Below are 19,079 nucleotides of genomic sequence, written 5' to 3'. Positions count from 1 at the left end.
AAAGTACGAGGGAAAGCCTGAAAGGGAGGACCAAAAACTCGTAGGCTAGAGCCTTGAAACGGAACCTCAGCAACTTCCTGTGAGGGGGATATTTGTTCACATTAAAGTATGCACCCTTCTGGTTGTTGGAAGTGAACCAATCGCCTGGGTGCACTGACTGTAACAACCGGCTGTTCGTGAGCATTCTGAATTTGTAGATCCTGAGGTGTTCAGGGCACACAGGTCAAAAATTGGAATCAAAGTCCTGCCCCTTTTGAGAACTAAAAAATATCGGCTGTCCTGGGCCTCTCACATAGGAACCATTCTGATCACCTGCTTCTAGAGAAGGGAAGAAATCTCCCTCATAACGAGAACAGTCGACCTAATGACGCTACAAAAACATGGGGGACGCACATGCAATTGTAGCCTGTACACCAATGTCACTGTTTGCAAAATCCAGGGCGACAAAAACAATGTGTCATGACGTTGCCCTCTTTGGACACAGCGAGCACCATCCTCCTACCTCTGCACCATCTCTCTCTGTCTCCTACACCCAGGCTGCTGTGGTCAGAGAGGTCGTAAATTCCTGCAGGAGATTATCTCCTCATGGCCGCAGTATACAGAGAGAGTGAGTTTTCATAGAGAGAACAAAGGAATTTCTTCCACCTCACAGAACTGGAGGTCCGAACAATATTTATGTTCTGGAGAATGTATAAAAGATCGGTGAAGAATCCAGCTACGAACTGGTCCGTTTGGTACAATTTTGTGAAACTCATGAGAGACAATACAGCCACATTACCATAACCCTGTTTATAGAAGAGTCTCAAGTATGAGGCTTACATCTAATTGTTGTACAAAATGAATGAGTAAAGATGAAACTATTTGTGAAATGACGTGATGCTATGTAATGATGTTAATGTGAGAGAATTGTATTTCTGTTTAAAGTTTCACTAAGTCATTGGCCCACCCCCAGGAGCACAGACCTGGCATCATGTTCCGAATAAAAACCCCACATGGGTTTTCCCACTTCAGACCAGCCAATTACGAGAGGGCTAAGAGTTGAGACGAAACCAGCCTACCTCGATTTCCACGAGAGGGCTAAGGTTTGGGACCAGACCATAAAACCTGAGTATAAGCTAAGGTTGTAATGGTTGTTGAAACTCTAAGACTATCGATACCAACAGAATAAGAACAAATCTTTGATACTAATTACTAGTCTGCAGATAGGAATTCGGTACCGTTGAATGTGAAGACCGACAACTGCCGAAACAGCTATTCTATAACGACATGAATGAATGTTACTCTGAACTATCCATTCTAACCACGAGAGAGAGACAGAGAGAGAGAGAGAGAGAGAGAGAGAGAGAGAGAGAGAGAGAGAGAGAGGGCGGACAAACTCTCCAACAGAAACTAACTTTTCAACAGAGATCAGGATGACAAACTGAGCGTAAATATATACACTGCTCAAAAAAATAAAGGGAACACTTAAACAACACAATGTAACTCCAAGTCAATCACACTTCTGTGAAATCAAACTGTCCACTTAGGAAGCAACACTGATTGACAATAAATTTCACATGCTGTTGTGCAAATGGAATAGACAACAGGTGGAAATTATAGGCAATTAGCAAGACACCCCCAATAAAGGAGTGGTAAAGGCCCTGCAAAATGACCTCCAGCAGGCCACAAATATGCATGTGTCTGCTCAAACGGTCAGAAACAGACTCCATGAGGGTGGTATGAGGGCCCGACGTCCACAGGTGGGGGTTGTGCTTACAGCCCAACACCGTGCAGGACGTTTGGCATTTGCCAGAGAACACCAAGATTGGCAAATTCGCCACTGGCGCCCTGTGCTCTTCACAGATGAAGCAGGTTCACACTAAGCACATGTGACAGACGTGACAGTCTGGAGACGCCGTGGAGAACGTTCTGCTGCCTGCAACATCCTCCAGCATGACCGGTTTGGCGGTGGGTCAGCCATGTGCTCATCAGAGGTAGCCTGACTGCCATTAGGTACCGAGATGAGATCCTCAGACCCCTTGTGGGACCATATGCTGGTGCGGTTGGCCCTGGGTTCCTCCTAATGCAAACAATGCTAGACCTCATGTGGCTGGAGTGTGTCAGCAGTTCCTGCAAGAGGAAGGCATTGATGCTATGGACTGGCCCGCCCGTTCCCCAGACCTGAATCTAATTGAGCACATCTGGGACATCATGTCTTGCTCCATCCACCAACGCCACATTGCACCACAGACTGTCCAGGAGTTGGCGGATGCTAGTCCAGGTCTGGGAGGAGATCCCTCAGGAGACCATCCGCCACCTCATCAGAAGCATGCCCAGGCGTTGTAGGGAGGTCATACAGGCACGTGGAGGCCACACACACTACTGAGCCTCATTTTGACTTGTTTTAAGGACATTACATCAAAGTTGGATCAGCCTGTAGTGTGGTTTTCCACTTTAATTTTGAGTGTGACTCCAAGTCCAGACCTCCATGGGTTGATAAATTGGGTTTCCATTGATTATTTTTGTGTGATTTTGTTGTCAGCACATTCAACTATGTAAAGAAAAAAGTATTTAATAAAATTATTTAATTCATTCAGATCTCTGTTATTTTAGTGTTCCCTTTATTTTTTTGAGCAGTATAAATTGATTGCAATTATTCCTGAATGAGTGAGCGTTCATGTGCAAAGGATTAGCATTTCAATTGTTATAATTATCAACTGTGTGTTGTCTTATCTCAGTCCACTTCCCTTTTTGTCTAACAAGCCGCCATGCCGGTTTAGCCCACTAGGGCACATTCCCCTATTAATTCTTTGTAACCATATCTACTTTGTTTGTTTGTGTTATGCATTTCTGTGAATTACTTAGTTAGTAAATAAATTATTTTAAGACATTTGATGTATGGATGACTCATAGTGAAGGCTGGGTTCGTGCAGATAACCAACAATTTACAACGTTTGGAATGAGACTAACGAGACTAACGTGAGGTAAAGAATAATTAATTAATTAGAAAACTAATTGATCAGATATTAAAATATCTGAAAGTTATATTAGGAAAATTATACCTTTGTAATCTGAATATTTTCCTTGGTGCCCCGACTTCCTAGTTAATTACAGTTACATGATTAATCAGTTTAATCGCGTAATAATAATTACAGAGAGTTATTTGATAAATAAGTCTTCAGTTTGTTTTAACGATGCGAAAGACACAACAAATGTATCTTAACACTGTGGGGTAGAAACAATGTGTTTGCGTCTACTCTGATGTTCCCCTGCTACTTTGGGGGTACTGTTGTCACAGCGAATTAATTTGTGCGTCACATTTATCCCCTGTGGAAGGCGGTGCTTCCAGTGGAAGGCGGTGCTTCCAAGGAAGCCCCGTGTCCATTGGCCCTGTCAAGCGTGATTCTAATGTTCTTCAGTAGAGGGCGCTAGCACAAACGCCACACAGCTGTGTTGCAGCGAGTTGACCAACTGAAAGGGAACTGCGTATATAGAAACAATCATCAACTCTAAAACAACAATAATCAGTTTTATAACATAATTCCAAGCTTCTGGCTTTCAGAAATAACCATTTCCCCTTTTACATCCATAATAATTGTCCAGAGGTAAATACTTAAAGCATTGAGTGGGAGAGCCATAACAACCTGATTGAAATGGATGGTTATGATAGCCAATGTTTGCATCCCAAATGACACCTTCTTCCCTATATAGTACACTACATTTGAGCCGGATCAATATGGCTCTGGTCTAAAGAAGGACACTTTATAGAGAACAGGGTGCCATTTGGTACACGACCAATACCAGATCCAAACATCCTAATGCGACCCAACGGTGGAGAAGCTGCGGCCTCTAAACTGGATGAGAGAGGATTTCATTTCCTCTTCCAACCCTGTAAGTAGCTGCAATTACCATCGCAACAGACAATAATTCACTGAATTCATTTTTACTCAGAAGACAGTATGAAACTAAATCATTCTACAATGACCTTATCTATGTGGCTCAAAGCATTTGTAATTACCCAGAAATAGTTGGTGTGCATCACAAATGCTACCCTATAGACCAGAGCCCTATGAACCCTGGTGAAATGTAGTGCACTATAAAGAGAATAGGGTACCATTTGGAACGTGGCCTTGCCATGACTCTCATTAACCCACAGCCTCATTTGGAACGAGGCCTTGCCTTGCCTCTCATTAACCCACAGCCTCATTTGGAACGAGGCCTTGCCATGCCTCTCATTAACCCACAGTCTCATTTGGAACGAGGCCTTGCCTTGCCTCTCATTAACCCACAGCCTCATTTGGAACGAGGCCTTGCCATGCCTCTCATTAACCCACAGCCTCATTTGGAACGAGGCCTTGCCTTGCCTCTCATTAACCCACAGCCTCGTTTGGAATGAGGCCTTGCCTTGCCTCTCATTAACCCACAGCCTCATTTGGAACGAGGCCTTGCCATGCCTCTCATTAACCCACAGCCTCATTTGGAACGAGGCCTTGCCATGCCTCTCATTAACCCACAGCCTCATTTGGAACGAGGCCTTGCCTTGCCTCTCATTAACCCACAGCCTCGACAGAATCAGACACCATATAGTAGATTAGATGGAAGCTGCAGTGCTGTATTTTGGCGCTTACATGTTATCTGATGGGAGATGAATTAACACAGCCAAGCATGCAATTGTAGCCTACAACAATACATCTACAAAATGGTGGCTTCACAATGGAGCCATATTGATTAAAGCAGCATATAGAAGATGTTAAATAACTGTGTCTATTTGTATACCATTATTGTGTTGAATGTAGATTTGCATGTTCTAATAGTAAATAACATCAAGCTCCCTGTAGAGCATGGTGTTTGCAACGCCAGGGTTGTGGGTTCTATTCCCATGGGGGGCCAGTATGGGGAAAAAAACATGTATGCATTCACTACTGTAAGTCGCTCTGGATAAGAGCGTGTGCTAAATGACTAAATTATAAATGTAATATCCTCTGAACCACAGTGGCTCATAGGAGCAGGAGCCTATCAGGATACAGCTTGATGTACCAGGACACCCCCTGGACAGGACACTAGTCTATCTCCTGTTTCTATAGTGAGGCAGCTTGATGTACCAGGACACCCCCCTGGACAGGACACTAGTCTATCTCCTGTTTCTGTAGTGAGGCAGCTTGATGTACCAAGACACCCCCTGGACAGGACACTAGTCTATCTCCTGTTTCTGTTTTGAGACAGTGTGATGTACAGGACACTAGTCTATCTCCTGTTTCTGTAGAGAGACAGCTTGATGTACCAGTACACCCCCTGGACCAGATGTTAGTCTATCGCAGGGCCTTATAGTAAATGTTATACTAACTATACCCTGCAAATTCCTCATACATGATCAGTATAACATGTTAAGAATTATCATGACCAGAGCCTTATTACCTCTATTTTCCCTAAGGGACAATCAATTATTAATTCATTCATTAGTTACCTCTATTTCCTGGAAGGAGTTATTGATCATGGCAATGAGCATGTTGAGCAGGACGATCACCATGATGACGTTATAAACCCCATAAAGGATATAGCCTATATTCTCGATAAACTTATGGCCATTGTTGATCTTCACTGACTTGACTTCGGACAGGCCAAATATGGCCCAGAATAACGTCTTGAAGCTTTCCTCAATCCTGGAAGGGGCAAAAAGGGAAAGAGATCGGAGATCAATGTATTAGACATGGATCAGAATGTATTAGACGTGGATCAGAATGTATTAGACCTGGATAAGAATGTATTAGACCTGAATCAGAATGGATTAGACCTGGATCAGAATGAATTAGACCTGGATCAGAATGTGTTAGACCTGAATCAGAATGTATTACACCTGGATCAGAATGAATTAGACCTGGATCAGAATGTATTAGACCTGGATCAGAATGCATTAGACATGGATCAGAATGTATTAGACCTAGATCAGAATGTATTAGACCTGAATCAGAATGTATTAGACCTGGATCAGAATGAATTAGACCTGGATCAGAATGAATTAGACCTGGATCAGAATGTATTAGACCTGGATCAGAATGAATTAGACCTGGATCAGAATGTATTAGACCTGGATCAGAATGTATTAGACCTGGATCAGAATGCATTAGACATGGATCAGAATGCATTAGACCTGGATCCGAATGTATTAGACCTGGATCAGAATGAATTAGACCTGGATCAGAATGAATTAGACATGGATCAGAATGTATTAGACCTGGATCAGAATGCATTAGACCTGGATCAGAATGTATTAGACCTGGATCAGAATGTATTAGACCTGGATCAGAATGCATTAGACATGGATCAGAATGCATTAGACCTGGATCAGAATGAATTAGACCTGGATCAGAATGAATAAGACATGGATCAGAATGTATTAGACCTGGATCAGAATGTATTAGACATGGATGAGAATGTATTAGACATGGATCAGAATGCATTAGACCTGGATCAGAATGTATTAGACCTGGATCAGAATGAATTAGACCTGGATCAGAATGTATTAGACCTGGATCAGAATATATTAGACCTGGATCAGAATGTCTTAGACCTGGATCAGAATGCGTTAGACCTGGATCAGAATGAATTAGACCTGGATCAGAATGTGTTAGACCAGGATCAGAATGTATTAGACCTGGATCAGAATGTGTTAGACCTGAATCAGAATGAATTAGACCTGGATCAGAATGTATTAGACCTGGATCAGAATGTATTAGACATGGATCAGAATGTATTAGACCTGGATAGGAATGAATTAGACCTGGATCAGAATGAATTAGACCTGGATCAGAATGTATTAGACCTGGATCAGAATGTATTAGACCTGGATCAGAATGCATTAGACATGGATCAGAATGTATTAGACATGGATCAGAATGTATTAGACCTGGATCAGAATGCATTAGACCAGGATAAGAATGCATTAGACCTTGATCAGAATGAATTAGACATGGATCAGAATATATTAGACCTGGATCAGAATGTATTAGACCTGGATCAGAATGTATTACACATGGAACAGAATGTATTAGACCTGGATGAGAATGTATTAGACCTGGATCAGAATGTATTCGACCTGGATCAGAATGCATTAGACCTGGATCAGAATGCATTAGACATGGATCAGAATACATTAGACATGGATCAGAATGTATTAGACCTGGATCAGAATGTATTAGACCTGGATCAGAATGTATTAGACCTGGATCAGAATGCATTAGACATGGATCAGAATGTATTAGACCTGGATCAGAATGCATTAGACATGGATCAGAATGTATTAGACCTGGATCAGAATGCATTAGACCTGGATCAGAATGTATTAGACCTGGATCAGAATGAATTAGACCTGGATCAGAATGAATTAGACCTGGATCAGAATGAATTAGACCTGGATCAGAATGTATTAGACCTGGATCAGAATGTATTACACATGGAACAGAATGTATTAGACCTGGATGAGAATGTATTAGACCTGGATCAGAATGTATTCGACCTGGATCAGAATGCATTAGACCTGGATCAGAATGCATTAGACATGGATCAGAATACATTAGACATGGATCAGAATGTATTAGACCTGGATCAGAATGCATTAAACCTGGATCAGAATGCATTAGACATGGATCAGAATGCATTAGACATGGATCAGAATGTATTAGACCTGAATCAGAATGTATTAGACCTGGATCAGAATGTATTAGACCTGGATCAGAATGCATTAGACATGGATCAGAATGTATTAGACCTGGATCAGAATGCATTAGACATGGATCAGAATGTATTAGACCTGGATCAGAATGCATTAGACCTGGATCAGAATGTATTAGACCTGGATCAGAATGCATTAGACCTGGATCAGAATGTATTAGACCTGGATCAGAATGAATTAGACCTGGATCAGAATGTATTAGACCTGGATCAGAATGTATTAGACCTGGATCAGAATGCATTAGACATGGATCAGAATGTGTTAGACCTGGATCAGAATGAATTAGACCTGGATCAGAATGTATTAGACCTGGATCAGAATGTATTAGACATGGATCAGAATGTATTAGACCTGGATCAGAATGTATTAGACCTGGATCAGAATGCATTAGACATGGATCAGAATGCATTAGACCTGGATCCGAATGTATTAGACCTGGATCAGAATGAATTAGACCTGGATCAGAATGAATTAGACATGGATCAGAATGTATTAGACCTGGATCAGAATGCATTAGACCTGGATCAGAATGTATTAGACCTGGATCAGAATGTATTAGACCTGGATCAGAATGCATTAGACATGGATCAGAATGCATTAGACCTGGATCAGAATGAATTAGACCTGGATCAGAATGAATAAGACATGGATTAGAATGTATTAGACCTGGATCAGAATGTATTAGACATGGATGAGAATGTATTAGACATGGATCAGAATGCATTAGACCTGGATCAGAATGTATTAGACCTGGATCAGAATGAATTAGACCTGGATCAGAATGTATTAGACCTGGATCAGAATATATTAGACCTGGATCAGAATGTCTTAGACCTGGATCAGAATGCGTTAGACCTGGATCAGAATGAATTAGACCTGGATCAGAATGTGTTAGACCAGGATCAGAATGTATTAGACCTGGATCAGAATGTGTTAGACCTGAATCAGAATGAATTAGACCTGGATCAGAATGTATTAGACCTGGATCAGAATGTATTAGACATGGATCAGAATGTATTAGACCTGGATAGGAATGAATTAGACCTGGATCAGAATGAATTAGACCTGGATCAGAATGTATTAGACCTGGATCAGAATGTATTAGACCTGGATCAGAATGCATTAGACATGGATCAGAATGTATTAGACATGGATCAGAATGTATTAGACCTGGATCAGAATGCATTAGACCAGGATAAGAATGCATTAGACCTTGATCAGAATGAATTAGACATGGATCAGAATATATTAGACCTGGATCAGAATGTATTAGACCTGGATCAGAATGTATTACACATGGAACAGAATGTATTAGACCTGGATGAGAATGTATTAGACCTGGATCAGAATGTATTCGACCTGGATCAGAATGCATTAGACCTGGATCAGAATGCATTAGACATGGATCAGAATACATTAGACATGGATCAGAATGTATTAGACCTGGATCAGAATGTATTAGACCTGGATCAGAATGTATTAGACCTGGATCAGAATGCATTAGACATGGATCAGAATGTATTAGACCTGGATCAGAATGCATTAGACATGGATCAGAATGTATTAGACCTGGATCAGAATGCATTAGACCTGGATCAGAATGTATTAGACCTGGATCAGAATGAATTAGACCTGGATCAGAATGAATTAGACCTGGATCAGAATGAATTAGACCTGGATCAGAATGTATTAGACCTGGATCAGAATGTATTACACATGGAACAGAATGTATTAGACCTGGATGAGAATGTATTAGACCTGGATCAGAATGTATTCGACCTGGATCAGAATGCATTAGACCTGGATCAGAATGCATTAGACATGGATCAGAATACATTAGACATGGATCAGAATGTATTAGACCTGGATCAGAATGCATTAAACCTGGATCAGAATGCATTAGACATGGATCAGAATGCATTAGACATGGATCAGAATGTATTAGACCTGAATCAGAATGTATTAGACCTGGATCAGAATGTATTAGACCTGGATCAGAATGCATTAGACATGGATCAGAATGTATTAGACCTGGATCAGAATGCATTAGACATGGATCAGAATGTATTAGACCTGGATCAGAATGCATTAGACCTGGATCAGAATGTATTAGACCTGGATCAGAATGCATTAGACCTGGATCAGAATGTATTAGACCTGGATCAGAATGAATTAGACCTGGATCAGAATGTATTAGACCTGGATCAGAATGTATTAGACCTGGATCAGAATGCATTAGACATGGATCAGAATGTGTTAGACCTGGATCAGAATGAATTAGACCTGGATCAGAATGTATTAGACCTGGATCAGAATGTATTAGACATGGATCAGAATGTATTAGACCTGGATCAGAATGAATTAGACCTGGATCAGAATGAATTAGACCTGGATCAGAATGAATTAGACCTGGATCAGAATGTATTAGACCTGGATCAGAATGTATTAGACCTGGATCAGAATGCATTAGACATGGATCAGAATGTATTAGACATGGATGAGAATGTATTAGACCTGGATCAGAATGCATTAGACCTGGATCAGAATGTATTAGACCTGGATCAGAATGAATTAGACCTGGATCAGAATGTATTAGACCTGGATCAGAATATATTAGACCTGGATCAGAATGCATTAGACCTGGATCAGAATGCATTAGACATGGATAAGAATGCATATGACCTGGATCAGAATGAATTAGACCTGGATCAGAATGTATTATACCTGGATCAGAATGTATTAGACATGGATCAGAATGTATTAGACCTGGATCAGAATGAATTAGACCTGGATCAGAATGAATTAGACCTGGATCAGAATGAATTAGACCTGGATCAGAATGTATTAGACCTGGATCAGAATGTATTAGACCTGGATCAGAATGCATTAGACATGGATCAGAATGTATTAGACATGGATCAGAATGTATTAGACCTGGATCAGAATGCATTAGACCTGGATAAGAATGTATTAGACCTGGATCAGAATGAATTAGACCTGGATCAGAATGTATTAGACCTGGATCAGAATGTATTAGACCTGGATCAGAATGCATTAGACATGGATCAGAATGTGTTAGACCTGGATCAGAATGAATTAGACCTGGATCAGAATGTATTAGACCTGGATCAGAATGTATTAGACATGGATCAGAATGTATTAGACCTGGATCAGAATGAATTAGAACTGGATCAGAATGAATTAGACCTGGATCAGAATGAATTAGACCTGGATCAGAATGTATTAGACCTGGATCAGAATGTATTAGACCTGGATCAGAATGCATTAGACATGGATCAGAATGTATTAGACATGGATGAGAATGTATTAGACCTGGATCAGAATGCATTAGACCTGGATCAGAATGTATTAGACCTGGATCAGAATGAATTAGACCTGGATCAGAATGTATTAGACCTGGATCAGAATATATTAGACCTGGATCAGAATGTATTAGACCTGGATCAGAATGCATTAGACCTGGATCAGAATGAATTAGACCTGGATCAGAATGTGTTAGACCAGGATCAGAATGTATTAGACCTGGATCAGAATGTGTTAGACCTGAATCAGAATGAATTAGACCTGGATCAGAATGTATTAGACCTGGATCAGAATGCATTAGACATGGATAAGAATGCGTTAGACCTGGATCAGAATGAATTAGACCTGGATCAGAATGTATTATACCTGGATCAGAATGTATTAGACCTGGATCAGAATGTATTAGACCTGGATCAGAATGTATTAGACCTGGATCAGAATGCATTAGACCTGGATCAGAATGAATTAGACCTGGATCAGAATGTGTTAGACCAGGATCAGAATGTATTAGACCTGGATCAGAATGTGTTAGACCTGAATCAGAATGAATTAGACCTGGATCAGAATGTATTAGACCTGGATCAGAATGAATTAGACCTGTATCAGAATGTATTAGACCTGGATCAGAATGTATTAGACCTGGATGAGAATGCATTAGACATGGATCAGAATGTATTAGACCTTGATCAGAATGAATTAGACCTGGATCAGAATGTATTAGACCTGGATCAGAATGCATTAGACCTGAATCAGAATGTATTAGACATGGATAAGAATGTATTAGACCTGGATCAGAATGCATTAGACCTGGATCAGAATGTATTAGACCTGAATCAGAATGTATTAGACATGGATCGGAATGTATTAGACCTTGATCAGAATGAATTAGACCTGGATCAGAATGTATTAGACCTGGATCAGAATGCATTAGACCTGAATCAGAATGTATTAGACATGGATAAGAATGTATTAGACCTGGATCAGAATGCATTAGACCTGGATCAGAATGTATTAGACCTGAATCAGAATGTATTAGACATGGATCGGAATGTATTAGACCTGGATCAGAATGCATTAGACCTGGATCAGAATATATTAGGCCTGGATCAGAATGCATTAGACCTGGATCTAATGTATTAGACCTGAATCAGAATGTATTAGACCTGGATCAGAATGCATTAGACCTGAATCAGAATGTATTAGACATGGATCAGAATGTATTAGACATGGATCAGAATGAATTAGACCTGGATCAGAATGTATTAGACATGGATCAGAATGTATTAGACCTGGATCAGAATGCATTAGACCTGGATCAGAATGTATTAGACCTGGATCAGAATGTATTAGACATGGATCAGAATGAATTAGACCTGGATCAGAATAAATTAGACCTGGATCAGAATGAATTAGACCTGGATCAGAATGTATTAGACCTGGATCAGAATGTATTAGACCTGGATCAGAATGCATTAGACCTGAATCAGAATGCATTAGACCTGAATCAGAATGTATTAGACATGGATCTGGATCAGAATGTATTAGACCTGGATCAGAATGTATTAGACATGGATCAGAATGAATTAGACCTGGATCAGAATGAATTAGACCTGGATCAGAATGTATTAGACCTGGATCAGAATGTATTAGACCTGGATCAGAATGTATTAGACCTGGATCAGAATGCATTAGACCTGAATCAGAATGCATTAGACCTGAATCAGAATGTATTAGACATGGATCAGAATGTATTAGACCTGGATCAGAATGCATTAGACCTGGATCAGAATGTATTAGACCTGAATCAGAATGTATTAGACATGGATCAGAATGAATTAGACCTGGATCAGAATGTTTTAGACCTGGATCAGAATGAATTAGACCTGGATCAGAATGAATTAGACCTGGATCAGAATGTATTAGACATGGATCAGAATGAATTAGACATGGATCAGAATGTGTTATAAGGGCTCTGAATACTTTCCAACGGCACTGTATGTATCCCAATTCCTCCATAATTACATAACTCACGTGGTGAAGGCGTCGTTCTGCTTGGCTCCCAGGTAGTATGAGTAGAGATTGAACATTCCAAACATGAAGGCCACAAAAACCATGATGAAGATCACCATGAACTTGAAGATATCTTTCACCGTGCGTCCCAGAGATATCTGCAGGGGCCCGAAACTCTCATTAGCTGGGAGGATGTAGGCGATGCGAGAGAAGCTCAGTACCACAGCGATGGAATACAGACCCTCTGAGATAATCTGGGGGTCCGAGGGAACCCAGTTATTACGGGCTAGAGAGAGAGAAAGAGAGATACAGAGAGATACAGAGATTGTTGTATCATTCAGCACTTTTTCCATGGAGATGAGAAGTGTGGCTAGATCACATAAGGTTCAGGTAGACTGATCCCATTTCCATCAGTTTGATGTGTCTTGTCTACATCCCATCACAGTGAAGGGATGGAGGTTCCCACACTGTTGTACTGAAATAGCCCTGTAGTAGAGGAGGATCACAGAGGTCAAAGACAGAACACTGACAATCACAGAGGGGCCAAAATACTGTAATCACTCTAACATATGTGACACCAGGAAATAGATATTTAACATACAGTTGAAGTCAGAAGTTTATATACACTTACGTTGGAGTCATTAAAACTAGTTTTTCAACCATTCCACAAATTTCTTGTTAACAAACTATAGTTTTGGCAAGTCAGTTAGGACATCTACTTTCTGCATGACACAAGTCATTTTTCCAACAATTGTTTACAGACAGATTATTTCACTTATAATGCACTGTATCAGAATTCCAGTGGGTCAGAAGTTTACATACACTATGTTGACTGTACCTTTAAACAGCTTGGAAAATTCCAGAAAATGATGTCATGGCCTTAGAAGCTTCTGATAGGCTAATTGACATAATTTGAGTCAATTGGAGGTATACTTGAGGATGTATTTCAAGGCCTACCTTCAAACTCAATGCCTCTTTGCTTGACATCATGGGAAAATCAAAAGAAATCAGCCAAGACCTCAGAAAAAAATTGTAGACCTCCACAAGTCTGGTTCATCCTTGGGAGAAAATTCCAAACGCCTGAAGGTACCACGTTCATCTGTACAAACAATAGTACGCAAGTATAAACACCATGGGACCACGCAGCTGTCATACCGCTCAGGAAGGAGACACGTTCTGTCTCCTAGAGATGAACGTACTTTGGTGCAAAAAGTGCAAATCAATCCCTGAACAATAGCAAAGGACCTTATGAAGATGCTGGAGGAAACAGGTACAAAAGTATCTACTGTATATCCACAGTAAAACAAGTCCCACAAGGAAGAAGCCACTGGCTCCAGAACCGCCATAAAATAGCCAGACTACGGTTTGCAACTGCACATGGGGACAAAGATTGTACTTTTTGGGGAAATTTCCTCTGGTCTGATGAAACAAAAATAGAACTGTTTGGCCTTAATGACCATCGTTATGTTTGGAAGAAAAAGGGGGAGGCTTGCAAGCCGAAGAACACCATCCCAACCGTGAAGCACGGGGGTGGCAGCATAATCTTGTGGGGGTGCTTTGCTGCAGGAGGGACTGGGGCACTTCACAAAATAGATGGCATCATGAGATAGGAAAATTATGTGGATATATTGAAGCAACATCTCAAGACATCAGTCAGGATGTTAAAGCTTGGTCGCAAATGGGTCTCCCAAATGGACAATGACCCCAAGCATACTTCCAAAGTTGTGGCAAAATGGCTTAAGGACAACAAAGTCAAGGTATTGGAGTGGCCATCACAAAGCCCTGACCTCAATCCTATAGAAAATGTGTGGGCAGAACTGAAAAAGCGTGTGCGAGCAAGGAGGCCTACAAACCTGACTCCGTTACACCAGCTCTGTCAGGAGGAATGGGCCAAAATTCAACCAACTTATTGTGGGAAGCTTGTGGAAGGTTACCCAAAACGTTTGACCCAAGTTAAACAATTTAAAGGCAATGCTACCAAATACTAATAGAGTGTATGTAAACTTCTGACCCACTGGGAATGTGATGAAAGAAATAAAAGCTGAAATAAATCATTCTCTCTACTATTATTCTGACATTTCACATTCTTAAAATAAAGTGGTGATCCTAACTGACCTAAGACAGGGAATTTTTACTAGGATTAAATATCAGGAATAGTGAAAAACTGAGTTTAAATTTATTTGGCTAAGGTGTATGTAAACTTCTGACTTCAACTGTGTACTATGTCTACTTGGATGGGGTCTAGGCAAACGGCGCTTGAGCAGCAGTGTGCAGCATTTTCCTTTTCATTGGTCATGAAGTGACCGATAACTCCAGCACCTGATATGTTCTGCAGCTTTTGTCTGGGCAAAGGTGCCTTTTTTACTTATTCTACTGTCATGAATAACATGCATTGTGATATTTTTAGTTTATGTGCCGGTTTGTTTCCGTTTGGCTTGACAATGAGCAATGGAGTTGGGCAAGAGCACAATTTGATCAGGGAGCAGGCTAGCTGGCAACAAACGCATCAGGGACCAGGCTAGCTGGCAACAAACAGATCAGGGACCAGGCTAGCTGGCAACAAATGGATCAGTGACCAGGCTAGCTGGCAACAAACAGATCAGGGACCAGGCTAACTGGCAACAAACGCATCAGGGACCAGGCTAGCTGGCAACAAACAGATCAAGGACCAGGCTAGCTGGCAACAAATGGATCAGTGACCAGGCTAGCTGGCAACAAACGGATCAGGGACCAGGCTAGCTGGAAACAAATGGATCAGGGAGCAGGCTAGCTGGCAACAAACGGATCAGACTAGCTGGCAACAAACGGATCAGGGACCAGGCAACAAACGAATCAGGGACCAGGCTAGCTGGCAACAAATGCATCAGGGACCAGGCTAGCTGGCAACAAACGGATCAGGGATCAGGCTAGCTGGAAACAAACAGATCAGGGACCAGGCTAGCTGGAAACAAACGCATCAGGGAGCAGGCTAGCTGGCAACAAACGGATCAAACTAGCTGGCAACAAACGGATCAGGGATCAGGCTAGCTGGCAACAAATGGATCAGGGACCAGGCTAGCTGGCAACAAACAGATCAGGGACCAGGCTAGCTGGCAACAAACAGATCAGGGAGCAGGCTAGCTGGCAACAAACGGATCAGACTAGCTGGCAACAAACGGATCAGGGACCAGGCAACAAACGAATCAGGGACCAGGCTAGCTGGCAACAAATGCATCAGGGACCAGGCTAGCTGGCAACAAACGGATCAGGGATCAGGCTAGCTGGAAACAAACAGATCAGGGACCAGGCTAGCTGGAAACAAACGGATCAGGGAGCAGGCTAGCTGGCAACAAACGGATCAAACTAGCTGGCAACAAACGGATCAGGGACCAGGCTAGCTGGCAACAAACGGATCAGGGACCAGGCTAGCTGGCAACAAACAGATCAGGGACCAGGCTAGCTGAGAACAAGCGCATCAGGGACCAGGCTAGCTGGCAACAAACGGATCAGGGACCAGGCTAGCTGACAACAAACAGATCAGGGATCAGGCTAGCTGGCAACAAACAGATCAGGGACCAGGCTAGCTGGTAACAAACAGATCAGGGACCAGGTTAGCTGGCAACAAACAGATCAGGGACCAGGCTAGCTGGCAACAAACAGATCAGGGATCAGGCTATGAAATATTACTAATATAAAGCAACCTTGACCAGCCTCCCTAGCAGACATTTAAAAAAAAATTCTGAACTCACCCAGATTGGAGTACTCCATCTCTGGGACCAGGGTAATGTTGGACAGGTTTCTGTCTGCACTCACCCAGTCTGTAGTACTCCATCTCTGGGACCAGGGTAATGTTGGACAGGTTTCTGTCTGCACTCACCCAGTCTGTAGTACTTCATCTCTGGGACCAGGGTAATGTTAGACAGGTTTCTGTCTGCACTCACCTAGTCTGTAGTACTCCATCTCTGGGACCAGGGTAATGTTAGACAGGTTTCTGTCTGCACTCACCCAGTCTGTAGTACTCCATCTCTGGGACCAGGGTAATGTTAGACAGGTTTCTGTCTGCACTCACCTAGTCTGTAGTACTCCATCTCTGGGACCAGGGTAATGTTAGACAGGTCAGTATAGTGCTTGTTGACGTAGCTCTGTGCTGCATATGCATGCCAGAACGCCATAAATCTAGTAACGAAGGATGTCACGAAAAGGCTCAGCATTCCAAAGTCTAGAAGATTCCATGTCTCCGAAAGATATTCCCGAGCCCCCTGGGACCAAATCTCTTTACACTCAGCCCAGACCATTCCTGGAAGAGAGAGAAAACAACCACATGTCACGATGACATATTCTGCCTCCCAAATGGCACCCTATGTATAGTGCACTACTTTGGACCAGGACCCATAGAGCTCTTCCTCTCCCAAAGGAATCTGGTCAAATTTAATGCATTATGTATGGAATAGGCTACCATGTGGGAGGAAGATATTGACTTTAATTTTTCCTCTAATAAGATCAGACCAATGTGGTGCCAGTATATACGAACAGCCTAATGTGGTGCCAGTATATAGATCAGCCCAATGTGGTGCCAGTATATAGATCAGCCTAATGTGGTGCCAGTATATAGATCAGCCCAATGTGGTGCCAGTATATACGAACAGCCTAATGTGGTGCCAGTATATAGATCAGCCCAATGTGGTGCCAGTATATAGATCAGCCTAATGTGGTGCCAGTATATAAGATCAGCCTAATGTGGTGCCAGTAAATAGATCAGCCCAATGTGGTGCCAGTATATAGATCAGCCTAATGTGGTGCCAGTATATAGATCAGCCCAATGTGGTGCCAGTATATACGAACAGCCTAATGTGGTGCCAGTATATAGATCAGACCAATGTGGTGCCAGTATATAGATCAGACCAATGTGGTGCCAGTATATACGAACAGCCTAATGTGGTGCCAGTATATACGAACAGCCTAATGTGGTGCCAGTATATAGATCAGCCTAATGTGATGCCAGTATATACGAACAGCCTAATGTGGTGCCAGTATATAGATCAGCCTAATGTGGTGCCAGTATAAGATCAGCCTAATGTGGTGCCAGTATATAGATCAGCCTAATGTGGTGCCAGGATATACGAACAGCCTAATGTGGTGCCAGTATATAGATCAGCCTAATGTGGTGCCAGTATATAGATCAGCCTAATGTGGTGCCAGTATAAGATCAGCCTAATGTGGTGCCAGTATATAGATCAGCCTAATGTGGTGCCAGTATATACGAACAGCCTTATGTGGTGCCAGTATATAGATCAGCCTAATGTGGTGCCAGTATATAGATCAGCCTAATGTGGTGCCAGTATATAGATCAGCCTAATGTGGTGCCAGTATAAGATCAGCCTAATGTGGTGCCAGTATATAGATCAGCCTAATGTGGTGCCAGTATATAAGATCAGCCTAATGTGGTGCCAGTATATAAGATCAGCCTAATGTGGTGCCAGTATATACGAACAGCCTAATGTGGTGCCAGTATATAAGATCAGCCTAATGTGGTGCCAGTATATACGAACAGCCTAATGTGGTGCCAGTATATACGAACAGCCTAATGTGGTGCCAGTATATAAGATCAGCCTAATGTGGTGCCAGTATATACGAACAGCCTAATGTGGTGCCAGTATATAAGATCAGCCTAATGTGGTGCCAGTATATAAGATCAGCCTAATGTGGTGCCAGTATATAGATCAGCCTAATGTGGTGCCAGTATATACGAACAGCCTTATGTGGTGCCAGTATATAGATCAGCCTAATGTGGTGCCAGTATATAGATCAGCCCAATGTGGTGCCAGTATATAGATCAGCCTAATGTGGTGCCAGTATAAGATCAGCCTAATGTGGTGCCAGTATATAGATCAGCCTAATGTGGTGCCAGTATATAAGATCAGCCTAATGTGGTGCCAGTATATAAGATCAGCCTAATGTGGTGCCAGTATATACGAACAGCCTAATGTGGTGCCAGTATATAAGATCAGCCTAATGTGGTGCCAGTATATACGAACAGCCTAATGTGGTGCCAGTATAT

General features: G+C 41.9%; 1 protein-coding gene across 1 annotated transcript in view; it reads right to left on the bottom strand.

Moving 5' to 3' along the window:
* Nucleotides 1-19,079, bottom strand: part of trpc6b (transient receptor potential cation channel, subfamily C, member 6b) — a 45,487-nt gene that overhangs the window by 7,287 nt on the left and 19,121 nt on the right. Inside the window, exons 6-8 of the mRNA XM_029716073.1 lie at nt 17,091-17,318; nt 13,064-13,328; nt 5,444-5,639 (exon numbers count right to left, since the gene is read on the bottom strand). Coding sequence (XP_029571933.1) covers nt 5,444-5,639; nt 13,064-13,328; nt 17,091-17,318 — 689 coding nt within the window. The remainder of the gene's footprint in view (nt 1-5,443; nt 5,640-13,063; nt 13,329-17,090; nt 17,319-19,079) is intronic.

Source organism: Salmo trutta, chromosome 26 (genome assembly GCF_901001165.1).
Source record: "Salmo trutta chromosome 26, fSalTru1.1, whole genome shotgun sequence".
Classification (NCBI taxonomy): domain Eukaryota; kingdom Metazoa; phylum Chordata; class Actinopteri; order Salmoniformes; family Salmonidae; genus Salmo; species Salmo trutta.
This window is presented reverse-complemented; position numbering and strand designations above follow the sequence as displayed.